We start from the raw sequence: 27,889 nt of genomic DNA on the forward strand, positions 1-27,889 counted from the left end.
TATGATTGCAGGGGATTCTGCTTCTATGGCATGAAGGGGGCTTTAAAAATATGAAGCAAATCTTTCCTGGAAATTACCGTGACTATTGTATTGACAAGCCATATATAAAGAATGGACATTACAGCTATATCTTTAAAATTTATCAATCCATTATGAGTTTAAATGTCCCAAACAAATTACCACAGTTAGGGTTCATGCACAAGAACAGTCATTTTTTTAACCTTGCCAAAGTATTCCCCACTGTCCTTCCATTGTGGATCATAAATCTCCATGCTGACACCTCCTGTGATCTCCAGGCGACTACTGAATCCTGTGATCCCAATTAGGCTACTAGTTCTTGTGATATATATATATATATATATATATATATATATATATATATATATATATCCCCACACCCTTGCATGTCAAATATGGGATAAAAATCCCAAAATAGGTTTCATCCTACAACTATACACCTAAGTCATGTCACATAGTTTGTTTTTTAAACTAAATCTGTAATGGTGTCTTTATATTTCCAGCTGGCTATGAAAGGACCCCCTGGTCCAACTGGGATGACGGGACGTTCAGGCCCGCTTGTAAGTATCTGTCACGCTATAGATACATCGCTAATTTGGGTCAAAACAAAGGCAACTGGAAAGATCTTACTAGGGGCATAACCATAGAGATATCAGAATTTGCAACTGTGTGAATTCAGTAGCATTCCACAAAGAAGTTAACAGTTCATGTTTAACTATTTTTATTGTTTTCAAATTAAACAAGCAGGATTTCAAACAAAGATCAAAGAACAAAGCTATACAATAAGGCACACCTATACAACTTGTTGTGGCTAAATGCACAGAAAGAAAAATAAAATATAGTTTTTAATTGGTGATGCCAGAAGTTAACAGTTGACTGAAATAATGTTTTGTTGGATAATGGCCTAATTTTTTGTTATTTTTATACTTATTCCAGGGTCCTCCGGGGTCACAAGGTTCAAAGGGTGACTATGGGGATCCAGGACCTCCAGTAAGTACTTTCCCTTCAAATTTATGTTTTCCAACCATTATCTGGCCCATTCACTCATTGCAGTGGGAGGGTGTTTAATAATGCCTCCTACCCGTATCACCCTAGTGTACGAGGGACAGACTCCAAGTCCCATGGTCTCCACCTGTCTGTGTCACCATGTCCTCTTATATTAGGAGGGAAAGACCCCCTGTTTCAAAACTTACCTGTGTCACTGTGTCATCCTAATGTGTGAGGGACAGAGTTTAACTCCACCTCTCTGTGTCAAGTCCTATAAAAAAAAGGTCTTCTTCCCACTGTAAAACTTCTATTCCAGGGTCCTCGGGGCTTCCAAGGTATTCCAGGACCCCACGGAAAGCTTGGCAAAAGAGTAAGTAGGCCAAATACAATGTCTATACTCTGCTGGAACTGACCAGGATATATCATAGCTTCAGTACCCATAGCGGTTCCTCTCTTTTTCTTGCAGACCTCTGTTACTTCAACTAACCATTCTGGGTCCCGATTTTCTAACATATTCACATTTAGCTGAATACACAAAAATGTGAGATGAATCTTTCCTATATCTAGCTAGCCTTTGCTTTCTTCCTTCTTATATCCTTTTTTCCTTCTTTTTCCTTCATCTTTTCAGTCTTTCCTTTAACATTTAGTCCTGTCTTTTGCCTAAGTTGCTTTCTCCTGCATTTCATCCACTCATCCTTTTTTATATCTTGCTTTCCTTCCTGCTGCCAATAATTCACTTTTGCCTTCTTTATGGCATTTTCTCCTTATTTTCTTTCCAATTCCTTTCCAACATTCTGGCCATTTTTTGTTTTGTCTTTTAATTAATTTTACTAATTCCAACGTTAATGTTCTTCTCATGTACACCAGGGGCGCTCTGGAGCAGATGGTGCTCGTGGTGTTCCAGGAGAAACTGGAATGAAGGTATGTCTTGAAACTATCAAGTGTTTTGGCTACAGTTTGGGCTGAAGGCTGCTTCATTAAATTGGCAAATTCAATTTTAGATTAAACGTGTTAGTTGCATAAACTGCACTAATTGTCTTCTAATTATGTTTTCAATTACACCTCATAAAGGCAGATACATTAAATACTGCACAGCTAAGTAATTAAATACATTTTACCTTGAGCCGCTTCACATCAAAGGGAGTGCTGGTCCACTAACTTCATTATATCATTTTGTAACTGATTTTGCAGTCCTGCATTAAAAATCAGTACTGGTACCAGTGCAGACCAGACTAAAACTGTTGATTAACCCTTAAAAGCCAACTAGATTTTAACTGCTCTAGTTCTTGAGTAAATAGTTACAAGGAATAAAATGTGACTTTTTATAGGGTGATCGAGGTTTTGATGGTTTGCCAGGACTCCCAGGAGAAAAGGGTCACAAGGTAAGAACTATCTCTTTGAAGGAAGACTGGGTCAGTTTATTTTCCATTTCTAAGTTTCATGACTTTTCCAAGTTGTGTAGTCCCCACTCATATGTTTTAATGCTTAGGGAATGTTCTGCATACTATAAGTTTTACCCTTGAATTATTTCCAATTATGTTAAAGTATTGATTTAACTGCTATGACTTTAATGAAGATGACCACTTGAAAAATGCTTTTCATCCAATTTCCAAGGGAAACCTTGCCCTGTCTATATTTATCCATTATAGTCAGTCACTCTTGTAGTCCTTAGTCAAACTGCCTGGCCATTGCTCAGGGGCTCATCCAACCATTTGGTTGTGACCATGGCACTTTACCATTGAATGGATTCAGATGGAATTTCCTATTGGCCAAGGCTTCCCATCAGTGTAAAAGGAGGTTGTGCTGTCTATGGAGACTTAACTCTTCTAGATACTTTAAGAGGTTATACTCTTCCCTTATTAACAGTTTTGGTCTTTTTTCAATGGCTCTTTAAATTGAATGCATGCCATTGATTTTATGTGTCAAATCGAATTACTCTGGGGAACAAATCAAATACCATAGATGCAAAGCTTCACCTGCTTTATGTGGATGCATTGCACTGTGCAAAAAATTGGAGCATGTTTGGATGCGGTAAGAAAACATTTGTACCTTGTATATGTAGGGTCTTGACTCATTACTTCTATTGTGCCTGTTACTTGACTTAGATGCAAGATACACTGTGCAGGTGCAAATAACCCTGTGCTCTATACTGTATTTATGTAGAAATTACAGGGTTCATAAGGAGCCTGAACGGCAGGGTTTCCATAACATCCTGTGCTAACTAGATTGAAGGGTGTCTAAAAAAACACCCTGGGGGTCATTTATCAACACTGGGCAAATTTGCCATGGGCAGTAAACCATGACAACCAATCAAACTGCTGCATTCATTGTTCTACTTGCAGCTGGTTTCAAAAAGCTAATCACTGATCGGTTGCTATAGGTAACTGTCCATGGGCGAATTTGCCCAGTGTTGATAAAGGAGCCCCCCTCCTTGATACTGCGAATGCTAATAATTACATATGTATATCTGTATCACTTTCAGTAAATCTGTCATGTAAAAAGATCATTGACAGAGCACTATAAATATATATTTCAATAACGGAGTCCTTGTTATCTCAAGTAAAGTAACTTCTTATTATTTTGACCAGGGAGAAGTGGGTGGCCAAGGTCCTGCTGGTCCTCATGGAAAGGATGGTGAAAAGGTAAGCCAATGTACCACCAAACATTTACAATTTATTAGCTTGGTCAGTTTAGCCAATAGCTACAGAACATCCTCGGTCTGCCTTATACATCCAGCCTTGTCTAAATACACTCAAACCTTCCCTGTGAGCTAGGTCCCTTCTGCACCACATAATAAATAGGAACTAATTTGCAGAGGTGACTTAGATGAAAAAAAGGGGGATGGGGGCTGTGCATATTTACTACACAATAATATACAGACAACGGGTAAAAACAATAATAAATATATATCTTAGAAGTGCCTCTTGTTAAGGGATATGGGTGGTCTCTCCTTTGTAACGCTTATAGAACCAGAAAGGCAAAGATGTAATAATGAAGCATGCAGTCCCATGGGAAACTTTCCATCTTCTTAGTTTTAAGAACAGGATCTTTATTATATTAGAATACATAGCCAGTGCAGCCAATGAGATCACTGCTTTCATGTTCTGACTGCTACTAGAGTGATCAGAACTAACTGCTGATTGATTGCTACTTGGGCTGTTAAGCACTTCTGTTCATAAATGAGCCCTCCTGTCAGACTGACTGAGATCTAAATTCTGGTTAGTCTGAAACTGCCCATGTGATTTCTCTCATATATAGTCAATCAATTTCCCATTGTACCTTAAGGCTTCCCAGCTGCAGGATGCTATTAATGCAATGTGCTATTAATAACCAACAAGAACAGAATGCACTGAACACATTGTGTTTCACTGCAGAGGGAATCACAATAAAATATTTTGATTTTAGGTCACATCTGTGTTCAGTGAAGGGGAGATTGTTTTCCTTTACTGGAAACAGCACCCGTTCCCAAATCTGTATATATTACTCTTCCGCCCTGTATGTAAGAGAGTTAAATTACAAAAGAAATATGCACTCTCACCTTCAGGAGATTTAACAGTTGATAAGCATAACAGGGCTATATAAGAAATTGTAGAGCCCCCAGAATAGGAATCATCCAAAGACTGGATCTGTAAATGATGCCCAATTGTTGCTCTTGCTGCATCTCCATTGCCTCAACTCAGCAGTTGGACAGGACAGAAGAAACTTGAGGGCAGCTAGGACAGCTTATTAGGGTAATCAGGCAGGAGATTTAGTCTGGAGTAGAACATTAAGGTGGTAACCTACAGAGAAAGAGCCAAGTAGTCTTTAACTTCAGCAGTGGGCAATATTAGAACATTGTGAAGGCAGTTTAGTCTTATGCCACATGGGTCTGAATCCCATCTCACGTTTCAGTAAAGGAGGAAGGCTGATGAAAGCATAGGCAATGTACAGGGCGAGATTCAGCCTCATGTGGCATCAGTCTTAAAAGGTGAGGAGCTGTAAAACAAGTTGCGGAACAAGGATGCTTCTTACTGTAGTACACCCTAATTGGGAGGCAGGGATTCTTTAAATCAGGGGTCCCCAACCTTATTTTTCCTGTGAGTCATATTTAAATTTAAATGTAAATAAGAGTTTGGGAGCAACACAAGCAAGAAAAAATGCCTCTGGAAATGCCAAATGAGGGCTTTGATTTGATATTTTGTAGCCCCTATGTGACCTGGCAGCCTACAGGAGGCTCTACTTGGCAGTACACCTAGAGCAACATGTTGCATGTGAGCCACTGGTTGGGGGTCACTGCTTTAAATAATGTAGTGCACAAGACTATATGACATTGATTGCAGCTTTCTGAAGGTGGAAGGGGTAGTTGAAATCAAGCAATCTGTAAGTTTAGAACATTCTGTTGTCATCTAATTGGGCAGAGGCAGGGTTTCCTTAAATCATGCTGTGAGAACAACTTAAAAACCCTGATGACAGATGAAATGGGTGGGGACAAGTATCCTTTATATCAAGCAGTTGGCCAGACTAGAAAACTATACTGTCTATAGGTGTTTTAAAACTCATGAAGTTTTTCATAGGCTATTCTTTAGGTATTTAGCATAAGGGGGGAAAATCTAGATATGAATACATTTATAATAGGCAATCAACATGATTATTCCTAGTACCTACCACATTTTTGGGCCAAAGCTAACAGTTCTGTACATAAACCTTCTGATTTTGTATCACTTTTATCTTCTTATGGTGGTTTTTTTTTTTCTTCCAGGGTTCTGCTGGACCACCGGGGCCTGCCGGTTCTCCAGGAGAAGCAGTAAGTTATGGTGCTGGTTGTAATCAGAATGGAAAGATACTTAAAGGACATGCAAGCAACATACAAAATAACAGATAACCCTTGATTCATATTGTGTTGCAATAATTTTTTAGCTGTTGCTAAGCACCCAAAATAGTTTACAAATATGTTATTGTGGTTTCCAGTCGAGAACTCCAGGCAGAGAGCAGGACGGATGACGTTGGGGTTTGGGTGACATGTGACCATTCGGGCGGGTCTATCAGGGTTAAAATGTTGCGATCAGTGTTTAGCTGATCGATGTGCCATTAACGTCAATGTTCTGTCCGGATTTCCTAATTTGGTGAAAAGTGGATAGGTGGCAAACCTAGTTCATGTAGCCCCCTTGCCATTGCTTTGGGCCTTTGAATGAAATGCAACCTGTGCAGCCCTTCTAGCTGGGGATTTTGAATTGTCCCTGATGTTTCACATGGTCTGCCCATGGCCTACAAAACTCTCATCTGAACCAAGTCAACCACAATCAAGTCAAGTCTGGAAATGTCTCACTGGAGCTAAACCTAGTTGGTTGAGGCAAATCAAGAAACAATGCAATTCAAAAAGTTGACTACATATTTATAAAGTGCTGGCTTCAAATGTTATTTTCTATATACATTTTTACTTGCAGCTACAGCATTTCAACTACTCATTGCTGAATACATACATTTCTACAGGTTACATATTTTTAAGTTGCTTGTCCTTTTTATTTTTTTACTGGATTGTAAACAAAAATGGTACTCATGCTGCATTTTTGAACAAAGCATTAGAATAAGGCTGTTGAGCTGGGATGTTTTTTTTTTCCGGGGAATACTAAGCTTTCTGGTTCTTTAATATGGCCTAGTTCTAGAAGGGAGCAACTTAGTTAACCTTAGAACAGATGGTCTGGCCTGGTGTTTCCTATTTCCTGGGACAGCAGTTGTTAATTGCTGGAATCTACACATGGTTTTGATTTTACACTCAGTATTCTAAATACATTGGAACATTAACATTTAATAGGCCACAGTAAGGTTCTTCCTTTCTGCCATACCATTTTATAAATCAGTTGGATCGGCCTGAGAGGGGGGTTAGATGATTTTATTCAAACAATTTCAATAGTTCTTAATAGGTTTTTTGGGAATCATTTGTATTTATATGACTGGAGGGGACAGAGCAAGGGTGTGGTCAGGATGTAGCAGGGTGTAGTCAGGTGAAACAAAGCATGGTTGGGGAGTTACTGGACTTTGTCAGAGCATGTTGTAGATGTTGGTTTTGAAATGGACAGCCCTGCTAGATCACCACTAGCTGTTAGCTGAGGTCAGATAGTCCTACACAACTGCTATGAAGTATGGAGGGAGAGCATATATCTATATACATTGGGTTTTTATGAAGAGTTTGATCTTTTTAGACTCCCATACCCCATGCCAAGGTAAATCCTGTACCGTGGTCCTATTTTCTTAGATACCTTGAAATATGCTCAATTTCAGAAGAGTTTACAGCACGACTGGAGCTCCTCTGCTTGTTGTGAGAATATTGACTATAACAAAGCAGTCACACCTTTCCGGGATCCTCCTCCACGGTTCAGTGATATTGCTAGAGGCCTACAGGCTACAGTATAAATTTGCAACTTGACACTCCTCATACATCACCCATCTACACACTACCCATCAAAGGCAGCTTACCACCACAGTGCCACAGTGACCAAATTTAAAAAGATATGTTTAGTTGCTAATATGGAGTTTATACATTTTTTCTTCAGGGTGCTCGTGGTTTGGTTGGACCCCGTGGGTCCCCTGGACCTCCTGGTCAGCAAGGAGTGAATGGAATTGATGGCGCTCAAGGCCCAAAAGGAAATCAGGCATGTAGACAAATAAAGACCCATTACATCAGTAACTATTACCATTGGACCATAAAATGATTGCTAGCATTTCTTTAATTGCTATTCTTTCCCAACAGGGTATCCAAGGAGAGGCAGGACCTAATGGGCAGCAAGGAGCTCCAGGGCCCCATGTAGGTATCTACATGAAAAGTATAGGAATGTTCTGATTTTGGATCTTGTAGATGTAACCTTTTATTTTTCACTCCAGTTTGCTTTACTGGTCTTTAAATTTTAAATTAAAGTTTCCTGGTGTTAAATTTGAGAGTAGATTCCTCCCTGCAAACCATAAGTCCTTGTAGTGAGTTGGCATTTAGCCAAACACTAGTGTAGACAACAGCATGAGAACCTTCCTCTACTTAACTCAATTGATGAGAAATGCAGGTAACCATAAATCAAGCATTGAGGTCTATCCAATGCTCATGTCCATAAAGAACAATGACTTTGATATTAACATGAAAGACAACCTAGGAACCTTCTTGTGTTTTTATGGGAAGGAGGCCCTGAGCTAAAAATGTATTCCTATGTAGAAAGGGCCACTATTACCTCAGTTGTTTCTACAGGACCAGTTATTAAAAGTTGGATTCCCGTGTTGCATAATTTTGTGGCATCTAGAATTGTGCTTATTACAGTGGAATACCTATACCTATGGTCTATGTTATCTCTCCATACAGACTAAAAGTATTGTGTAATAACTGCCATGGAGATTTCCATTTATAACCCCTTTCAGCTGTTCAGACCCCCAGTTATGTCAGAACATGTCCCCATGCCAACCATACCATACCTTTTCTAGCTGTTTGTTAGAGGATTAGAATAATAAAACAACTAGGGGAGGTTGTATAAAGCAAATGACAAGTCTAAAACAGCAAGCTGAATCATGAACACCTTCATAAAAGCTAGTGGCAACAGCAAAAGAAAATAAGTATGCTCCTCTCAATCTTTCTAAAATTATTTCTAATATTTTTTTAAACAATACAAAGTGAAACCAAAAATTATTGTGACTCTTTCATGAGCCCATGCATGGACAAAAATTGGCTGATGGTTTGGTCTTATCTTGACATTGGCCTGTGCTCAGGAAAAAAACAATTGCCTTTTTCAACTGATATCTGGTGCGGCTGGGACAGTTACCATTCTGGCTCATTTACAGATGACCCAATTTCAGTACATTGTGGTTGAGCAACAGTACTTATTTTGTAAAGGGATTTATTTTTTTGTAGAATTATTGTTCATTCTACTTTTTGTTTATTGTTCATGGAATGAGTACTAAATCTATACCTGTCTTTGTTCTTAGGGTCTGCCTGGACCTCAAGGTCCCATTGGATTGCCTGGGGAGAAGGTAAATAGAGCCGTCCAAAAGATGTCATTAAAAAACATATTGTCCTAATACTGCATAGAGCAGAGTGGGTGCAAACTTCTACAATCACTAACACTAGTAAAAAAAACTTTCGAAATACTGCACATATATATCCTATTCCTGTATACCTATTGAACAAGTTTGAATATGAAAGCATTTCATTCAAACACCATCTTTTAACCTGCCACAATCCAAACAGGTGTAGATTGTGACTTCCATACATTGACATACCTCTTACTCATCAGTTTCCACCTCAGCCATTCTGTATCCACCTCTTACTGAACAGGTGATCTACCATTCAGTATGAATGAGCCTGCAACACATCTGATACATCTTACTCAACATTGTCAACCTCATACTGAACAGGCGGTCAGCCATTTGGTCTCCACCCATACTGAACAGGCGGTCAGCCATTTGGTCTCCACCCATACTGAACACATGGTCAGTCATTTGGTCTCCACCCATACTGAACAGGTGTCAGCCATTCGGTCTATACCTCATACTGAACAGGCGGTCAGCCATTTGGTTTAGATGAGTATTACCATGAAATCTGTACATCTCTCATGTCATCCTGTAACTTCCACAATCTAAGATGGTGTAAATTATGATATTCTTAGCAACAGCAATTCACAAAAATGTATATATACATCACATGCATACAATACCTCTTTTACTAAACCAAACAGGTGTAGATTGTGACAGCCATACATTGATATACCTCCTACTCATCAGTTTCCACCTCAGCCATTCTGTATCCACCTCTTACTGAACAGGTGATCTACCATTCAGTATGAATGTGCAACACATCTGATACATCTTACTCAACATTGTCAACCTCATACTGAACAGGCGGTCAGCCTGTAACTTCCACAATCTAAGATGGTGTAAATTGTGATATTCTTAGCAACAGCAATTCACAAAGATGTATATATACATCACATGCATACAATACCTCTTTTACTAAACTGCGGTTAGTCATTTAGAGCAAACACAGTACATTTTTAATTATGCCATTTTAGAACCTGCCATAGGTATTCTAGATTCATAGATTGTGACATCCATGACATACAGCACACCTCTACTATCTACCTCCTACTGAACAGGTGCTCAACCATTCAGTATGAATGAGCCTACAACACATGCATCCTGTCCACCTCATAATCAACAGCATTCACCTCCTACTGAACAGGAGATCAGCCATTTGGTCTCCACCTCATACTGAAAATGTGGTCAGCCATAAGGTCTCCAGACCATACTGAACAGGCGGTCAGCCAATCAGTCTCCACCTCATACTGAACGGGCAATTAGCCATTCAGCAACCAACTCATACTGAACAGGCGATCAGCCATTTGGTCTCCACCTCAAACTGAACAGGCGGTCAGCCATTCAGCCTCCACCTCATACTGAACAGGCGATCAGCCATTTGATCTCCACCTCATCATGAACAAGCAATCAGCCATTTGGTCTCCACCTCATACTGAACAGGCGGTCAGCCATTTGGTCTCCAGACCATACTGAACAGGCGGTCAGCCATTTGGTCTCCACCTCATACTGAACAGGCGGTCAGCCATTTGGCATCTAACTCATACTGAGCAGGCGGTCAGCCAATCAGTATCCACCTCATACTGAACAGGCAATTAGCCATTCAGCCTCCAACTCATACTGAACAGGTGGTCAGCCATTTGGTCTCCACCTCATACTGAACAGGCGATCAGCCATTTGGTCTCCACCTCATACTGAAAAGGCGGTCAGCCATTCGGTCTCCAGACCATACTGAACAGGTGGACAGCCATTTGGCCTCCATGCCATACTGAACATGCGGTCACCCATTTGGTCTCCACCTCATACTTAACAGGCGATCAGCCATTCAGCCTCCACCTCATACTGAACAGGCAGTCAGCCTTTCGACCTCCACCTCATACTGAACAGGCGGTCAGTCATTCAGTCTCCACCTCATACTGAACAGGCAGTCAGCCTTTCGACCTCCACCTCATACTGAACAGGCGGTCAGTCATTCAGTCTCCGCCACATACTGAACAGGCGGTCAGCCATTCAGTCTCCACCCACCTCATGCGGAACAGGCGTCAGCCGTTTGGAATTACCATGAAAGCACTATCAATCTGTACATATCTTATACTATTCTGTACACTTCAAAAATCCAAACAGGTAAATTGTGACATCATCAATACAGAATCTATAAACTATCCATCTCCTGCTGAACTGGAGGATATTCACTAAGTATAAATAAGCAAAGAGCACACACATCCTATCCACATCTCACTGTACAGATGTTTAATCTGTACATCTCATGCCGTAGACTGAGGGAACGTCCTTAGTAATACTAGTTTACATAAAAGTGGTCAGCCATTTAGAACAAATGAATGAATACTATATATGTAATTCCTATATGTAATCTTGTAAATTCTCAAATTCCAAATAGGTATAGATGGTAGCATCCAAACTAAAATTATTTCACAAAAACCTCTAAAAAATACATCATCTTTATACTATCCATGTCCTATTGAACAGGCAGTCAGCTATGTAGTATGAAATAGGATTCATTTAAAATTCAGCACATCTGTCAGTCACTTATGTGCTCCCATAAACTGCCAAAATCCAAGCAGGTCTAAATTGTGACTTCTTTATAATTCTATTCCAAAAGCACTTTTAAATTACAGCCCGTGGATACTATCCGTCTGTTACTGAACAGGCAGTCAGTCATGTTGTATGAACTGGGATTACTTAAAAGCATTGCCTATTTGTAAATCGATTATACCATTCTGTACACAATGCAGGTGTACATTGTGACGTCATTTAAAGTATTAATTTAATATTTATTTACTATCCACCTGTCAGGCTGTCAGATATTTGGTATAAATGAGGATTATCAAGAAAGCATAATCCATCTGTAAACCTTTCATAACTTTCTGTAAACTGCCCGAATCTAGACAGTTATAAATTGTGACATCCTTATTGTTATGTCACTTATGTTACTGTCACACAGTCATTTATACCATCCACCTCTGACTCAACAGATGGTCAGCCATTTGGCATGGACATGGATTAGTATGAAATTGCCTTCATCTGTAAATCTCTTCAGCTATCCTGTAAACGACTAAAATAACGTAGAATAATGTTTCGATATATTTTGTTGTATAACATGCTCTTTTTCTGCTTACTTGAATAAGCTGACTTCCTGCTTATGTAAGTATGACCCACTAATCCTAGCAAGCCACTGCTTTCCTAAATATTCACAGATAACACGAAAAACCTCCTTATTATATTGTGCTCTATGGCTGGAAAATATCACTAGTAGTGGCAAACCCCTCTTCTCAACTAATGGAACCCTGACTCAATGATCTAAACCTTCTGTTTTCACACAGGGTCCCCCGGGAAAGCAAGGAATCTCAGGACTGGCTGGATCAGATGGGCCACCTGTGAGTACAATGAACTTCTGTAAGATAATTAAGGGGGGTGTAATAAAATTGTTAATGCAAACCAATTTTCACATATATAATATAGGTTTTTGTGAACCTATTGTGCTTTATATGCTTGTAGACACTGAGCACATGTTTTATCGTTTGCTTATAAAATGTAAAAAAAATGCAGTACAGGTATGGGACCTGTTATCCAGAATGCTCGGGACCTGGGATTTTTCGGATAATGGATGAATAGAAATTCATTCAAACATTAAATAAACCCAATAGGCTGGTTTTGCTTCCAATAAGGATTAATTATATCTTCGTTGGGATCAAGTACAAGCTACTGTTTTATTATTACAGAGAAAAAGGAAATCATTTTTAAAAATTTGGATTATTTGGATAAAATGGAGTCTATGGGAGACAGCCATTCCGTAATTTGGGTTTCCGGATAAGGGATCCTATACCTGTATATGCAAAACAATTCGGCAAGTGATATCAGCCATTCAGATGTTTCATTTCAAGTTGTATTATTCTAAGGGGCCAATTCATTAACTTAAAATGAAGGGTTCGAAGTAAAAAAACTTCGAATTTCAAAGTGTTTTTTGTCTACTTCGACCATGAAATGGGCTACTTCGACCTTCGACTACGACTTTGACTTCAAATCGAAGGATTCGAACTAAAAATCGTTCGACTATTTGACCATTCGATAGTCGAAGTGCTGTCTTTTTAAGAAAAAACTTCGACCCCCTAGTTCGACACCTAAAAGCTACCGAACCCAATGTTAGCCTATGGGGAAGGTCCCCATAGGCTTGGCTAAGTTTTTTTGGTCGAAGGATAATCCTTCGATCGTTGGATTAAAATCCTTTGAATCGTCCGATTCGGAGGATTTAATCGCTCGATCGCAGTTTTTGCGCAAAATCCTTCGACTTCGATATTCGAAGTCGAAGGATTTTCATTCCCAGTCGAATATTGAGGGTTAATTAACCCTCGATATTCGACCCTTGATGCATCTGCCCCTAAATGTGCGGAGTCAGCAAAGAGTACCAGCTGATTGGTTGCAGCAGATTTTACCACTTAAAGGACAAATAAATCCTAAAACAACAACTGCACCCCAGTATTGTTTGCCCCCCTGTCACTTCAAACTCTAGTCTTACTTGCCCCAAAAACATACCTTCTGTCTTGTACATTTTAAAGTATAATGGACTGCTGTGCCGCCATCTTGGAAAATGATAGAACATCATCTTATGTCTAAATCATGTGCTTACCATTGACCAAACTTTTAACACCAGATGTCATTCATCCACTGAGCTACATACATTTTAAAACAATGCATTGTGTGTTAGAATTAATACTAGACTGGAATGCACTATACATGCCAATGGTCCAGGGCAGCTAAAGTCAAACCAAAGCTGATATTAAAAGGAAACAAGTCTTTGTAATTAAATTTGGTAACAATTACTTTACAGGGGCATCCAGGAAGAGAAGGGCCAGCTGGTGAGAAGGGAATTCAGGTGAGTATATGGGGGATATACAATAAAGCAGTAATAGGAATGTGTTGGAAAGATAGCACTAAAATAATAATAATAATGTAGATCAGACTTCCAGCTGTGGGATCCTAAAGAAATGATATACAATAACAAAAAAGAATCCTGACATGACAATGGAGAAGCAGTAGATACATCTCAGCTAATATCCATACTGTTACTAGCAAATTAGAATTCAGTATATACTTCTTAAGGCTATTGACTGATGTTGCAAATATTTCTTTTAGGGTCCACCAGGCTCCCCTGGCCCAATCGGTTACCCCGGAACACGTGGAGTAAAGGTAAGTAGTAACATCCTTTTTCATTAACAAGCCTTTGGAAATATGTCTTTATGAGGCATAATTTAAAGAGAAAAAGTATGCAAGGACACTGATAAGCACATTTACCTGGATTTACTGGATGGGATTGGCATCTGTGCAATCTTTGAACTGGTTAATTGTTGAAACACAAGATTAATGCTTCCAAGCAAGAACGAAAATTAACTTCCTTGGGGGCAATTTCCATTTCTTAAAATGCAAGAGGGCAGGTAGCACACGTGTGTATTCATATCAAGGATCACAAACAAATGCACCAGCTGGTTGTGGTTGCTGAGAGTAACTGTTGACTTTAAGCAATAACAACTGTAGGGTTGCTGGCTAATTGTGCCTGGTGGCTCTTTGATTTAATATAGTATCATAGCAACTTCATTTATTGGGGCTGAAAAACACTCATCAGCTTCAACTTTCACACTGAACTTCTAGTTGAGAGCAGAAGAATGCAAAAGAAACTGTTGGGAATTGAAGATCTATTCTGACTACTTACCTGACGTTTGCATCTGATATTAATGCTTATTTAGGAAGACAACCTTAACGTGAAACCCTCTTCTTTCCAAGATTGACTTAATAATGGGGCAGACAAAGCTACAGCTCTAGATGCCTTTGCAAAATTATGTCCATCAGACATGGCACTTAGTTTAGCATAGAGTATAAGGAAACTTAAGGATTCCTCAAATTGACCATTCTCTAGTCTACTTAACTAGTGATGGGCGAATTTCTCCTGTTTCGATTCGCCGAAAAAATTCGAGAAATGGCGAAAAAATTGTGTAAATCGAAAATTGATGCCCACATCCAATTTTGGACATGCATCCGAAAAGTCGCATCAATTTTGCCGCTGGCGTTAATGTCAATGGGCGTCTGAATAGTGTTTACGCGCGGCAATTTTGACGCGAGCGACTTTTCGTGGATTTATGAATTTATTCGCCCGCGGCAAAACGCAGAAATATTCCCCAAATTTGTGCCAGGCGAATTTATTCGCCCATACCCAACTTGATTTCCATATCTGACTGGTTAACTGAATAGGCCAATCATAGCCCTCAGAATGAGGCCCATTAGACATTTAATCTTTTTTTAAAATTGCTCTTGGGCTCAACTAGAAACAAAGTGTTGCTTGCAGAGAGGGATCAAGTAGTACTTGAACCTGACCACCACATTCCACATCCCACCATCCAACCTCCAACTGTCAGCTCAGTCCACCCCCATCATCAACCCCCACCTGGTCCACTTGCCATGCCATGATGCTCTCTGGTCTCTCCCTTCTCGTAGATCACTCCGCTTCCAATTGCCCCCTAATTACACAAATGCCTTTTCTGTACCCCCAGTTCCGACCCTGGTTGCTTGGCACAACACATCATTTAAGTAAGCAACGCATTAATGTATAGATTGTGTAATAAAATAAAATATCTAAATATGCAGGGAAAAGCTGTTCTTTTATTCCACAACCAGTATGTTTCCTAAATAAGTAGAATATGTGAAGCTAGTTACACTCATTTTAATGCGGCTACAATTGTAGTTGTAAACATTCTAAAAATTTGATGGATTAAAGGGTAACTAGCATCCAACTCTTACTTTAAATAATACACCTGAATTGTAGTGGGCGTGCAATTTTCACAAATACATTTGTTTTATTTATTTTAATTTATCTGAGTTTTTGAGATGCTAAAGTGTTTATTCATCTGCTCTCAGTCATGATGGTTTGCAGCTGGGCATTCCAAATCCATGACTTATGATGGAATTTGTTTATTACACCCGAGAAATTGCCAACTGTCACAGTTCCTTCAAAATAACCATTTTCACCTGGTGCATCCATTTGATCCTCCAATTAGTCTGGGACTGTGCAAGAAATGTTAGGCTGAGATGGCTCACTAATCAATTATCAAATATCTCAAAGCTATAAATTGTTGAAGATTTCTCCAATGCAGCCACTACAGACAGTGTCAGTTTTCCTTTAAGAGAGGGGCACAGAAGCAAATTGTCATTATATAAATTTTGTTTCAATAGGGAGCCTTTGGAGTAAGAGGGCCAAAGGGAAGCAAAGGGGAGAAGGTAAGTGTTTTCTAACCCATTAACCCAGAAGATGAGAAATCATGTACTCTAAAGATGTTTATTTGGAGAAGAGATGAGATTTAGAGCATGAAGAAACTGATATGGAATGCCCATTACAACCAACCGATGATGCATTGGTACAGCTTACTCTTGACTTCTCTAGGGCTCCTAACAACCACCTTACAATATAGTCATCTGTGCAGGGTAACTTCTGCCTCAAGGTGAGGTGAGACCTTCACCTCAAGTTGAGTTGTTCCAGGGCAATCCCATCTCTAATAGTAAGTTAGTGTATCACTCTCCTCTAGAGACCCCCTCCACCCTATCCACAGCTGGTGAGGGAGAAACAAAGGGAGGGCTCTGGCATCTAGGATGTCAGAATCTTCCGAAGCAGACTTAAATCCATGCAAAGAAGGCTAAGGTTCTGTGTGTGCCTAAAAAAGGTGGTTGTTGGCAACATGAGTCTCTTGTCTGTGCTAGCTCAATATTTTTTTCAGATTTTCATAACAAATGAGTTACCAAAGTTTACATTCATCATGTTGTATGATTTCATTACAATGTCGTCAGTGCGGTCCTTTTACTGTGAAGTCATTATGGTGGCACCAGATTCTATACAGACCATCATTATAGTCTATATATCAATGACCATCATTGTTTGTTGATGTGTTAAAAACCAAATGACCCTAACCATTAGTAACTTGTCTCTGACAGGGTGAAGATGGATTTCCAGGTTTTAAAGGAGACATGGGACTCAAAGGAGACAGGGTAAGTTGAACATTTTAGGAAGCACAAACAAGCATAGGATACTGATGTATTTACATGGGAACCAAATGCTCGAATAAGGAGGCTGGTATATTGAGAGGCCATTCATTTATCATATACCCCTCCAGGTGTAACCCACTCTGACATTATTTAAGGGCCTGACTATAGGAGCTATTTATGGGAAACTGAAATAGACACTTTTTCAATAAGGTTTACCTTTTCAACTTTAATCTATAAAAACCTTATTTAGACAAATGTTTAATTTTAAAAAGTTTCTGTTGAGACTATTTTGACCAAAGGATCCACCATGAGAACCATTTGATTCACAGCATCTCAATTCCAATGCAGTCACAGGAAGTCAATCAGCTGGTACATTGCAGAACTGTAGGCTACATACATTAGACCAGCAATTCACAAACTGTGGAGTCTGTCCCCTTAGGGGGCCCATTGGCTGGACTGTAGGGGAGGAGCGTAGCATATATGTTTGGGGAGGCCTTCAATAGATGACTTTCCATGGGAGAGCTTATAACTGTACATTTATATATGGCAGTTTGTCAGTTTTGTGGGGTCAAATTATCCCCTATTATCCCCAAATTATCCCCAGCCTGGAGGATCCTGTAGTTAATATAGTGGTTTCCAATCTGGAACAAGCAGATAATGCATTGTGAGATTCACATGCCCTCTTTGCTTTCCCACTATTGCAACTTTTTAGGGGGACCCTGGTACTCTTGGAGTACGTGGAGAGGATGGTCCCGAGGGGCCAAAAGGGCAGGCTGGACCCTTTGGTGAAATAGGACAAATGGGGGTACCTGGTGAGAAGGTATGTGGCTTTACTTAAAATTCCTGCTATAAGCCTGTGGCTATTCTATACAAGTTCCTAAAATACTTGTCCTTTATGCCATCAGGGAAAGCTGGGTGTACCAGGACTTCCCGGATATCCAGGCCGTCAAGGTAGCAAGGTAATATAAAAGTTTCTTATTTCTTTCTTTTTTTTCAATATGTTCAGGTTTGTTTTGTTCTGGTATAAACTATAAAACTATAGATCTCATGGTCCTGGTCAGAGGGATTTCCTTTAATAACCCGGCTGAAGTATTTTAACATCAAGTTCCTTCAAGTAATACTACATATCTTTGCTTATCTTCCAGTTAGTACTACTATAATTCCCTTAATACTGTGGGATAGTATGGGACAAGGGACCAAGGGGTGATGTCTTGGTGAATACATATTCTTCTTGCCACTGACTTTGACCACTAGAAGAGTCATGTATTCATGTGCTACAGATGTCTAGTAGTGGAAATTTCCCTTCTTCATTAATGTCTCCAGTATCTTGAGCCTTTTATACATACAGTAGGCAGAAGAGAATAGTAGTGTAGCACTAGTAACACCCAAGGTTATTGAATATCTCTCAGTTGCCTTGCATATTACTGTATATCTTTAGCAGACCTGAGTATTTCTGGTATATTTTGGGAAGCAGCTGGGGCTATACAACAGTGCCTATTTTCTTACTGGTTTCCATAGGGTATGTGGCTATGCCCACAGGTGAATTACTAGATACAGGTTTCTTAAACCAGTGTCTAATGTTCAGCTGTAGTTCCTTAGCAAGCAACTTTAAGAACGTATCCATACCAGACCTGTCCAATATGCACATTCTATTAATGTTGGAATGGAAGGAGCTTAATTTACAGAGCTCTGAAGCACATCAACTCAAAAGGATCCAAAGCACAGGGACATCAAAGTCAAAAGAGATGTTAAACGTTGATTTGCAGAGGTGAAGTACAGGTTCCCACAGAAATCATTGAGATTGCTACCATTGGCTTCAAGTCACAATGGGTGGCCAAATGAGGGGTGTCATTGGTAAAATGTCTGATGTCCATATGTTTTTGTCCTTACAGTGATAAACTATTTAATCTGGAGTGTAACATGGGCACTAGGTACAGATTTCTTCCATTTAAATGGAAGAAATATATATTTATATTATAGGGTCTGGCCACCCTCTGGCCTCAGGTGGACATCCCATATCCTTACTAAAGTTTCATATGAGTTTCATATGAAGCACCATTCAGCATTTTCTCTGAAGCAGAGAAGCTATGGGAAGACGAAACACTTATGCAATGCAACCACTTTTCTTTACAGGGCTCCAATGGCTTTGCTGGACCATTGGGAGCAATTGGAGAGAAAGGCAAGAGGGTGAGTTTTTTTAGGATATGTGAATTTCATTATATCTGGAGCTATGTTATTTTAAATAATTACAAAGGGGATTTGTATTATTAATACAGAGATATAAAGGGATAAAAGGTCCATTTAGTCTCCCTATCATAAATGTTCCATTAATTTGCTTTTCACCAAATTCAGAGCTTTAGGGTGTGGATCCTCCTCCTCGATTTATTTGGTCCCACTCACATATATAAACTTGTCTACCAGATATGGTTTATCAGATGTGTTAAAACATGTTCTTTATATTGGCCTGATTCCATGCTTTTATTGAAACACAGGATAGGATCAGCTGCACTGCTAATCCATACCATACAGAATGCTTTATTGTTACTTTACCTTTAATATTATTATTATATTATAATATAATTATAATAATTATATTATTATATTATTATAAGTGATGTCAGCAATTTTTTTCTTTTTCTTTACTAATCCACACTCACTGGTCCTTTCTTTAGGGGAGAGCTGGACAAGCAGGACCTCCAGGTCAACGAGGCCCTACAGTAAGTTACCTTGTGTATTCCCACTACACATTATATAGAAAATATAGGTTTGTTCATAAGCAATGGTATTACCTTACAAGCAGGGATGTCTTAAATTGCAGTGAGACCTAGGGCAAAACAGAAGGGATGATTTACAATAAGGGGCAGATTTATCAATCAGATTTTTTCTATGGCTGGTAATGGTGCAGATCTTTTTTTAATTAGCAGTTTATCATATATGGTAAATGATTTGTTCTAGCATGGAAAATACTGGTCCAAATCCTTTTTCTGTGATGCAGGTTACATGCATGGAGCAAGGATTTGGGCTGCTGCTAGTGTTTAACTCTGCTTCTGAGCAGCACTGAGCACTAGCTCCAACTGAAAATGAATGCGCTCAAACCTCTCACATTCTGATGAAGTGACACATTTATCTTCTTTTACAAATTTGTCAATTCATTAAAACTTTTCTGACTGCCAGGAAAGTGCTGTTAATTCACAAAACAGATTGAACTGCTGGGGATCCTTCTGTATTCCCCCAATTTAATCTATAATTAATCTGGACCAGAGTTTTGGGGGCCTCATTATTTAACGGTGGATTGTTTAGTTTATGGCCCTTCAGCTTCCAGGGTTATGGGCTTTGTACATTACTTCAACAGCAACAACTGAAAATCTGAAGTTTGGGCAGCCCTGAAATGTGGTACTGTCACCATCTTATTCTGCCACTGGTACAATTTTGTCACTGTTAAGTATACCTACAATCACAAGATGCAGCCTCCAGGACATCATGAAGTCAACTCAACCTTCTTTGCTTTCTCTTAGGGCATTCGTGGAGAGCGAGGTCAAAGAGGACCAACAGGAAAACCAGGTCCTAAAGTAAGTAACTTCCTTTCTATTATATTTGTCTTCCTCTCAGCTATACGTCTAAGAGCACAATGTATTTATTTAATGAACCCAGTAGGCATAAGCCTAGAGTTATAAAACAGTGGTAAAATTAATTCCAAACTCATTTGGACAAGTTGTCTATGGTAGAACCAATAGCAATAATTAAATCATTTTCAGGTTCCACTTATTGTTTTCAATGGCATTCTGGTAACACATATTTGAAGCACTAACGTGGGCTGTTGTTTTACTTTGCACAGGGGGACAGTGGCAATGATGGAGTTCCCGGCACTATGGGTGAAAAGGTAAGACTTCTTTTGTGGTGTACATGGTGTGTAGGGTGAAAGTTCAAGATTAATGATAGCTTTTGGCTCAGTGGAACCATGGTTCAGAATAAAAACAAATGGGCCTTGGTTGTAAGAGCTTACAATCTAAAGGCATTATCAGTTGACAAAATGTAATAATATTGTTTGGAACACTGCCTTTGCCATTCACATGCGGACTCATTTAAAGGACCAGTAACATCAAATTTTTTGTTAAAAAAAATTGTTAGTAAACAATGGAAAAAAAACCACAAATTAAACTTTAAAATCGCTAAGTTTTTATTAAGAAAAAACTTACCGAAAATCCGCTTGCGCTCCTCTTCAGGAAAGGCGATCCGGCGATCCATCGTATGGCGCTCGTTTACTCCTCCCTGCCTTCCTTAGAGGAGATAGCCAGGGAGGAGAAATCGAGAGCCGCACGATGGATCGTCGCCCTGTCACCTTTCTGAAGAGGAGCACAAGTGGAGTTTCGGTAAGTTATTTCTTAATAAAGACTTAGAGATTTCAAAGTTTAATTTGTCTTTGTGGGTTTTTGTTCGTTGTATACTAACGAATTTTTAAAAAAAAATTTGATGTTACTGGTCCTTTAATAATGACAATCTCTATGTCACGTAATAAATAATGTAACAATTATAAGTTGGTGTTACCTTAAGTTGGCGAAACACTATAAGATTTGATGACCACACCAAACGAGCAGATCTTTCCACCGATATCCCCTGATAGGCAGGTGATATCTAGCAAATCCAATCGTTCAACCCCAGGGCTAAACAATCAGATTACGATGATGAGAACAAGTGACAGAATGAGGACCTACTAGATGACGTCGTGCTGGATCGGAGGGGAACATTAAGCCTGCTGATCAACATTTGGCAGCTGTTTGGCCAGAGGACAGGATCATAATAAGAGTAGATTTTTATACTCAGAACAAGCAAACTACTCCGTAATGAGGCATTGAACCACACTCATAAAAAAACAGCTGTCTGTGGTTCTGAGACAACCTCAATTTTAGCAGGTTCTCCTTATTTAGAAAGCAAACAACTTGCTGAACCATGAATGTGGCTATGGCTTCCAGAAGGGCATCTAGTTTGCGAGAAGGTCTTACATGCTTGGGTTGCAGTCTTACCCTTGCCCAGGCTGGCTGGATGCAATCTTACTTATCACTCCCTCCAGGATTCCTGTGGTGTTATAATCTCCCTACATTAAACCAGGAGGGGACATGATCTGGAAATAGTCAATAAAAATGATGCCATCAAAGGTAACCCCCCTTTACTAAATAGGAAAGATTAAGGACATTAGTTACCCTTAAATATGAATTGTCACTCATCCACTGACTCATTCAGCAAGCAGTACCGGTCATTAGCAGCCTGTAAAAATATATTAATGTGTATTTCCACTGTGTATTAAACCATGTCATGTAATGGCAGCCCATCTCACTTATTAGTAAGAGTTTCCACTCATTAGTTGGTTAAAAAAAAAAACATCCAGCATTTTACGGTAGGAATTAAAAGAATGAGTAACCTCTGTCTCCAGCCAATGGTTATGTCAAATGGACCAGACTGATGAAGTTTCTTGCAAGTTAAATACGACATACTGTATTTGGGGTATTTATAGAGGCACTTGGACACAGCCCCTCCCTAAGTGATGAGGAAGAACATTTAGATCAATTTTAACATAGTTTGTACATAATATTGAAATGTATCACAAAATAAATATGTGCTCATAAAATATAATATTTTTACAAAAGATTTTCTTTTATTCAAGGGACCTCCAGGTCCTCAGGGACCTACTGGCTTTGCAGGACCCAAAGGGCCTACGGTAAGTATAAATGCTATATAATTGCTATGTTTACTAATTAGAATTATTATCCAGGACTCTTTTAGTAATCTTTGTTTTACTATCTATGCATAGGGACCTTCTGGCAAGGATGGGTTACCTGGACATGCTGGGCAGCGAGGAGAGCCAGTAAGTTATGTCAACCCTTACTTATTTATAATCTTCATATAATTCTCCTCTTTTCCATTTGCTGACAAACTTTACACCATACATGCATACATGTCTATTCTTGCTTGGTACACAATATCATCTACTGTACCTGTCCAATATCTCATTCCAAAACCAAGGCTATAAGTTGCTACATAAGTTTTTCCCAACCCAAATGAATTATATAAGTATGAATTTGCTTCCATGAGCATACGAGAGCCTGGCCACTGGTATTGGACTATTAAAGAGGTTGTTTGCCTTTAAATGAACTTTTAGTATGATGCAGAGAGAGATATTGTGAGATTTTTGCAATTGGTTTTCATTTTTTATTATCTGTGTTTTTGAGTTTTTATTTAATTTAGCTTTTTATTCAGCAGATCTCCAGTTAGCAATTTCAGCAATGTGGTTGGTAGGGTCCAAATTACCCTAGCAACATGCATTGATTTGAATAAGAATGGCATATGAAAAGGAGAGGCCTGAATAGAAAGATGAGTAATAAAAAGTAGCAATAACAATACAATTGAAGCCTTACAGAGAATTTGTTTTTAGAGGGTCAGAGACCCCCATTTGAAAGCTGGAAAGAGTCAGAAGAAGAAGGCAAATGATTAAGAAACTATAAAAAATGAAAAAAATGAAGGCTGCTTAGAATTGGCCATTTTATTACATACTAAAAGTTAACGTAAAGGTGAACCACTCCTTTAATCCTGGCTCACAAATGGCGTCCCAAGTCATCCCACCAGTAGACCACTAAAGTTCTTCCATTATAAAAACAGGAAAGGGGCTTCCCCCAACCCGTTGCCACAAAGCAGGAAGCAAAGAATTGCCAAAAATGTAACTGTACACTGAACATTACGGTTTTGTTTCACTAGACCGGGGCCCTGGTCAGTACCCTGATAAACAACCCGGACCATTATCCTCCTTCACTAAACCTTACATCTGGTATTACTGATTAAGATATGTAGCATTCTCCCGGTATCCTCAAAAGCCAGACTCATCTTTCAGATGAAATAGTCAAATAGTGCCTACCATTACACCACTTCAGCCAATGCTTGGCAATGAAATTGAGAGCACCTAGTGTTGCCTAACTGGTAAAAGGATTAGACCATTTTTTTAAAATTTAGGTAGCCTAAGCTACCTGGTTATGCCCTTAATCCAACCAAACCCCTGCAAATGTACCCCAAACTGGCCCTTTACATCACACCCAACTTAGATCACCATCTGTATTTTGTTATAAAAAAGATGGCACAAAAACATGCACCCGTTGCCCTGACTTTCCTTCCAGAGAAAGTGTAGAGCTCTGCAGTGAGAGCTCCAACTGATCACATTAGAAATGGTGTCTGGATACCTTTGGCCATATATTGTATGTTTATAGCTTGTGTTCACAACTGAGCTTATGGTTCATTGAGTTGATTTATGTGATATCTATGAATTGCCAAGAAATTCATTAATGCAAGAGTACAACTTCTAGACAGTTGTTTGCTAGCCTTTTTATGCAGTTCTGATATATATAAATATAACATACACTTCTCATATTTACAGTATATATGGTTAAGATCAACAATTCCCTCTAATTTGTTTATGACTGTGGGTGTAAACATCATCACAAACAGTCTGCTGGGGGACCCAGGGTAGAAAAGTAGGTTAAGTTGACATTTTCAAATGAAATGTTGCAAAAAACCCTTTTCCATTTTCTCAGTGGGTATTTGAGTTATTCAGACACAGCAAAGTGTTATATGCAAATTCAGAAAAATGAAGGGAAAGGATGTCTGGAGTGATCGTAAATAGTATATTTTTCCTTTTGGACTAAACTGGGTTGTGTTTTTGAATTATTTTAGGGATTTCAAGGCAAAACAGGTCTTCCAGGGCCATTTGGAGTTGTGGGGCCACAGGTATGTGTGATATTTAACAATTAAGATGAACCCATGGCCGTGCCATCTACTTTTATTCCAACATTCTTTCTAAAAGTTAATACTGAACAGACTTTTCACCTCCTTTAAGGGCAAATCTGGAGAAATAGGGCCTATGGGTGAGAGAGGCCATCCAGGAGCCCCAGGGTCACCAGGGGAACAAGGATTGCCAGGGGCAGCTGGAAGGGAAGGAGCAAAGGTATGTGTGACAGAGAGAAGAAAAACTATAGCCTGGAGCTCACAGGGTTTTGTGCCTTGGAAATACGAGATACATTGAAGACTATGAGCACGTTTTTTAAAACTGTTTAAGGGCCCAGGATACGGTCACTAGATATTACTAATTCAGTATCACTGTACTGACTAGTTAGAGGAATCGTCAGATTGAATCTTATACTTCTGTTTAAAACATTTTTTTTATCATTTATTTCAGGGAGACCCTGGTCCATCTGGCATTCCAGGAAAAAATGGACCACAAGGATTAAGAGGGTTTTCAGGTGCCAGAGGCATTGCAGGAGAAGCCGTAAGTATTGTGCTCACAATCCCAAAATGCTATGATATGAGTTTATCTACATCACATTATTTAGGAAGAAAAATCTCAGCTGACTGTAACCAGTGTCATTCCAGCATTAACCCATGGAATACCCGATTACTATGTTCTAGTAGTGTGTATATATACATTACATGGACTTTTCTTTTCTTGTCAGGGTCCAGCTGGATTGAAAGGAGGGGAAGGGCCACCTGGAGCACCGGGTGCAACGGTCAGTACAGTATAACTTCTTCTGGACACTTGTTAGTAGTTCTTACCCCAACTGTTATAGAGTTACTCCTGTTTCTTACAATCTTTGGTTATTGTACTATATATTTTCTCCTTTTAAACCTTTACCTTGCCGTGTAAGCCCTGCATTGAATAAAAAGGAAAATGAAAGCAAAGACTTTACAGTGTAAACACTCTTTAAGCCAAGAGCCAACATTATACAGTCTCCTAGGACTCCTAGTACTCTACATAGCACCTCCATATACAGTAACACCTCCTATTACTCTAAACAACTCCTCCTATAGCTCCATATATTTGTCCCTTATAACTCCTCATATTACTACACAAACCTGTTCATATAACCCTCCCTACAACTCCTCCTATTGCTCCATATAACCCCTCCCTATAACTCCTCCTGTTGTTTCATATAACCCTCCCTATAACTCATCCTATTGCTGCATATAAGCTGTACACTACTCCTTTCATTGCTCCATATAAACCTTCATAAACCTTCTCTTAATGCACCTTATAACCTCTCCCTATAATTCCTTCTATTGCTCCATATAAACCTTCCCAATAATTTATTCTAATACTTAATATAGCCTCTACCTGTAAGTAAGTTCTTTATATAGAACTATATCTCTCCACATATTCTATAATGCGTCTTATTATCATTCTTAGGGGCCCGGAGGTGAACGTGGTCCTTCTGGACCAGCAGGAGGTATTGGGCTTCCAGGTCGGCCAGGAGGCCAGGGACCATCTGGACCAGCTGGTGAAAAAGGGAACCCAGTAAGTGACAAGTATGGATTGGGGAAATAAGGACTGGAGTTGAAGCCTGGATATCAGATCAATTCCATGGTCAGATTTCAGTTATGGAATCTATAGTATATATAGTTTATAAGATGTCAACAGTCAATGTGTAATTATGGTTTGATTCACAGAGACAAGGTTTAGAAGTGTTGATGCTAGCTTGTGCAACCCATAGCAACCAACCGAGGTGACCACTTCAAGGTCCATGCTGCTAGGCTGCTATGAGTTACCTGATGAAATTAATCAATTTTTATTACATTACACCAACTGTATCTTTTAAATGTTAGATGTTCTTACTTCCCAAGCCTTACTGTATTTAAGGATCAGCCTTTTAAGAATTATACTAACATGGATTTTACACATTCGTTTCACATTAATGGATCTAATGTTTTACAGGGAGAGAAAGGACCTATAGGACCAGCAGGACATGATGGGGCACAGGGCAGCATTGGACCACCAGGACCTGCTGGTCCCCCTGGGCCTGCAGGTGATGATGGAGACAAGGTAAGGGGAAGTCTTTCTTCTGTAACTCAATGAGGTCTACTCAGGAGCCAATGAATGAAGATGTAAATGGATTTTGTCTCAAATTTATTTCTCATTACATTTTTTATAAATGGTCAATAGATTATTCTTTTTGAAACATTGTATGGTTAATGGGTAATACTGTACCCGTTATTCTACAGGCTTGGTATCTTTATTAAAATTACCTGTCAACTTAAATGTAACCCTTCTTATTTATACTGTATTCTTATTTGTACTGTATGTATCTACACTGCATACATTCATTCAGTTTTCCTGTAACCTGCACAATAATGTGATCTCTTTAGGGTGAATTGGGAGGACCTGGACAAAAAGGAAGCAAAGGAGAAAAGGGTGACCCAGTAAGTATTATCTGTTCTTCAGCCCCTCATGGGGAAGGGAGACAAAGTACAAGTGACGCCATAAGGTGCAGAATGGGTATTTGCAAATAAAGAAATATATGTGACAAACAAATGAGGGCAAGACATGAGAACATTGACTGGAATTAAAAATAAAAGGGCATTTCCAGTTAAAGAACCAACTTTCCTCAACTTACACTCTACCCTACAGTTGCTGTCTGTAAACACAACATCATTTCACCTTTTTATACAAACTATAAAAAGTTACAGCCCCTGCCCTTTATTCTAACTGTACAAATGTTGCTCTGTAAGTACCCCCGAAAAGTTCCAGGGGTGGTAAACTCTAATTGGACCACCCAAGATAGCTCTAAATAAATGCATGTAATATACCAACTCAACTGCAATAGGCGAACTTTTGCTGCACCACTCAAGTAACAAGGGAAATGAAGCTGAGAAGGTAATAATGGGTAACAAAAAGTTGTCTGGTTACATAGGTTACAACCAGGGAGACAATATAATGTGACATTGTGTAACTCCTGTGTGGATTTGGACATTTTGACTTGTATTGCTA

The 27,889-nt window shown here is 39.2% G+C and overlaps 1 protein-coding gene across 3 annotated transcripts in view; it reads left to right on the plus strand.

The window, feature by feature from the left end:
• col5a3.L (collagen type V alpha 3 L homeolog) overlaps positions 1-27,889 on the plus strand; it is a 142,896-nt gene that overhangs the window by 93,606 nt on the left and 21,401 nt on the right. For all 3 annotated transcript variants that reach the window (XM_041587221.1, XM_018253662.2, XM_018253663.2), the window contains 30 exons: positions 522-578; positions 955-1,008; positions 1,322-1,375; positions 1,873-1,926; positions 2,334-2,387; positions 3,594-3,647; positions 5,744-5,788; positions 7,536-7,634; positions 7,733-7,786; positions 8,944-8,988; positions 12,390-12,443; positions 13,895-13,939; positions 14,200-14,253; positions 16,288-16,332; positions 17,041-17,094; positions 17,804-17,911; positions 17,997-18,050; positions 19,225-19,278; positions 19,764-19,808; positions 20,607-20,660; positions 20,927-20,971; positions 22,751-22,804; positions 22,898-22,951; positions 24,805-24,858; positions 24,968-25,075; positions 25,307-25,396; positions 25,581-25,634; positions 26,312-26,419; positions 26,837-26,944; positions 27,268-27,321. In XM_041587221.1, the coding sequence (XP_041443155.1) occupies positions 522-578; positions 955-1,008; positions 1,322-1,375; positions 1,873-1,926; positions 2,334-2,387; positions 3,594-3,647; positions 5,744-5,788; positions 7,536-7,634; positions 7,733-7,786; positions 8,944-8,988; positions 12,390-12,443; positions 13,895-13,939; positions 14,200-14,253; positions 16,288-16,332; positions 17,041-17,094; positions 17,804-17,911; positions 17,997-18,050; positions 19,225-19,278; positions 19,764-19,808; positions 20,607-20,660; positions 20,927-20,971; positions 22,751-22,804; positions 22,898-22,951; positions 24,805-24,858; positions 24,968-25,075; positions 25,307-25,396; positions 25,581-25,634; positions 26,312-26,419; positions 26,837-26,944; positions 27,268-27,321 (1,866 nt within the window). The remainder of the gene's footprint in view (positions 1-521; positions 579-954; positions 1,009-1,321; positions 1,376-1,872; positions 1,927-2,333; positions 2,388-3,593; positions 3,648-5,743; positions 5,789-7,535; positions 7,635-7,732; positions 7,787-8,943; positions 8,989-12,389; positions 12,444-13,894; positions 13,940-14,199; positions 14,254-16,287; positions 16,333-17,040; positions 17,095-17,803; positions 17,912-17,996; positions 18,051-19,224; positions 19,279-19,763; positions 19,809-20,606; positions 20,661-20,926; positions 20,972-22,750; positions 22,805-22,897; positions 22,952-24,804; positions 24,859-24,967; positions 25,076-25,306; positions 25,397-25,580; positions 25,635-26,311; positions 26,420-26,836; positions 26,945-27,267; positions 27,322-27,889) is intronic.

Source organism: Xenopus laevis, chromosome 3L, assembly GCF_017654675.1.
Source record: "Xenopus laevis strain J_2021 chromosome 3L, Xenopus_laevis_v10.1, whole genome shotgun sequence".
Lineage (NCBI taxonomy): Eukaryota > Metazoa > Chordata > Amphibia > Anura > Pipidae > Xenopus > Xenopus laevis.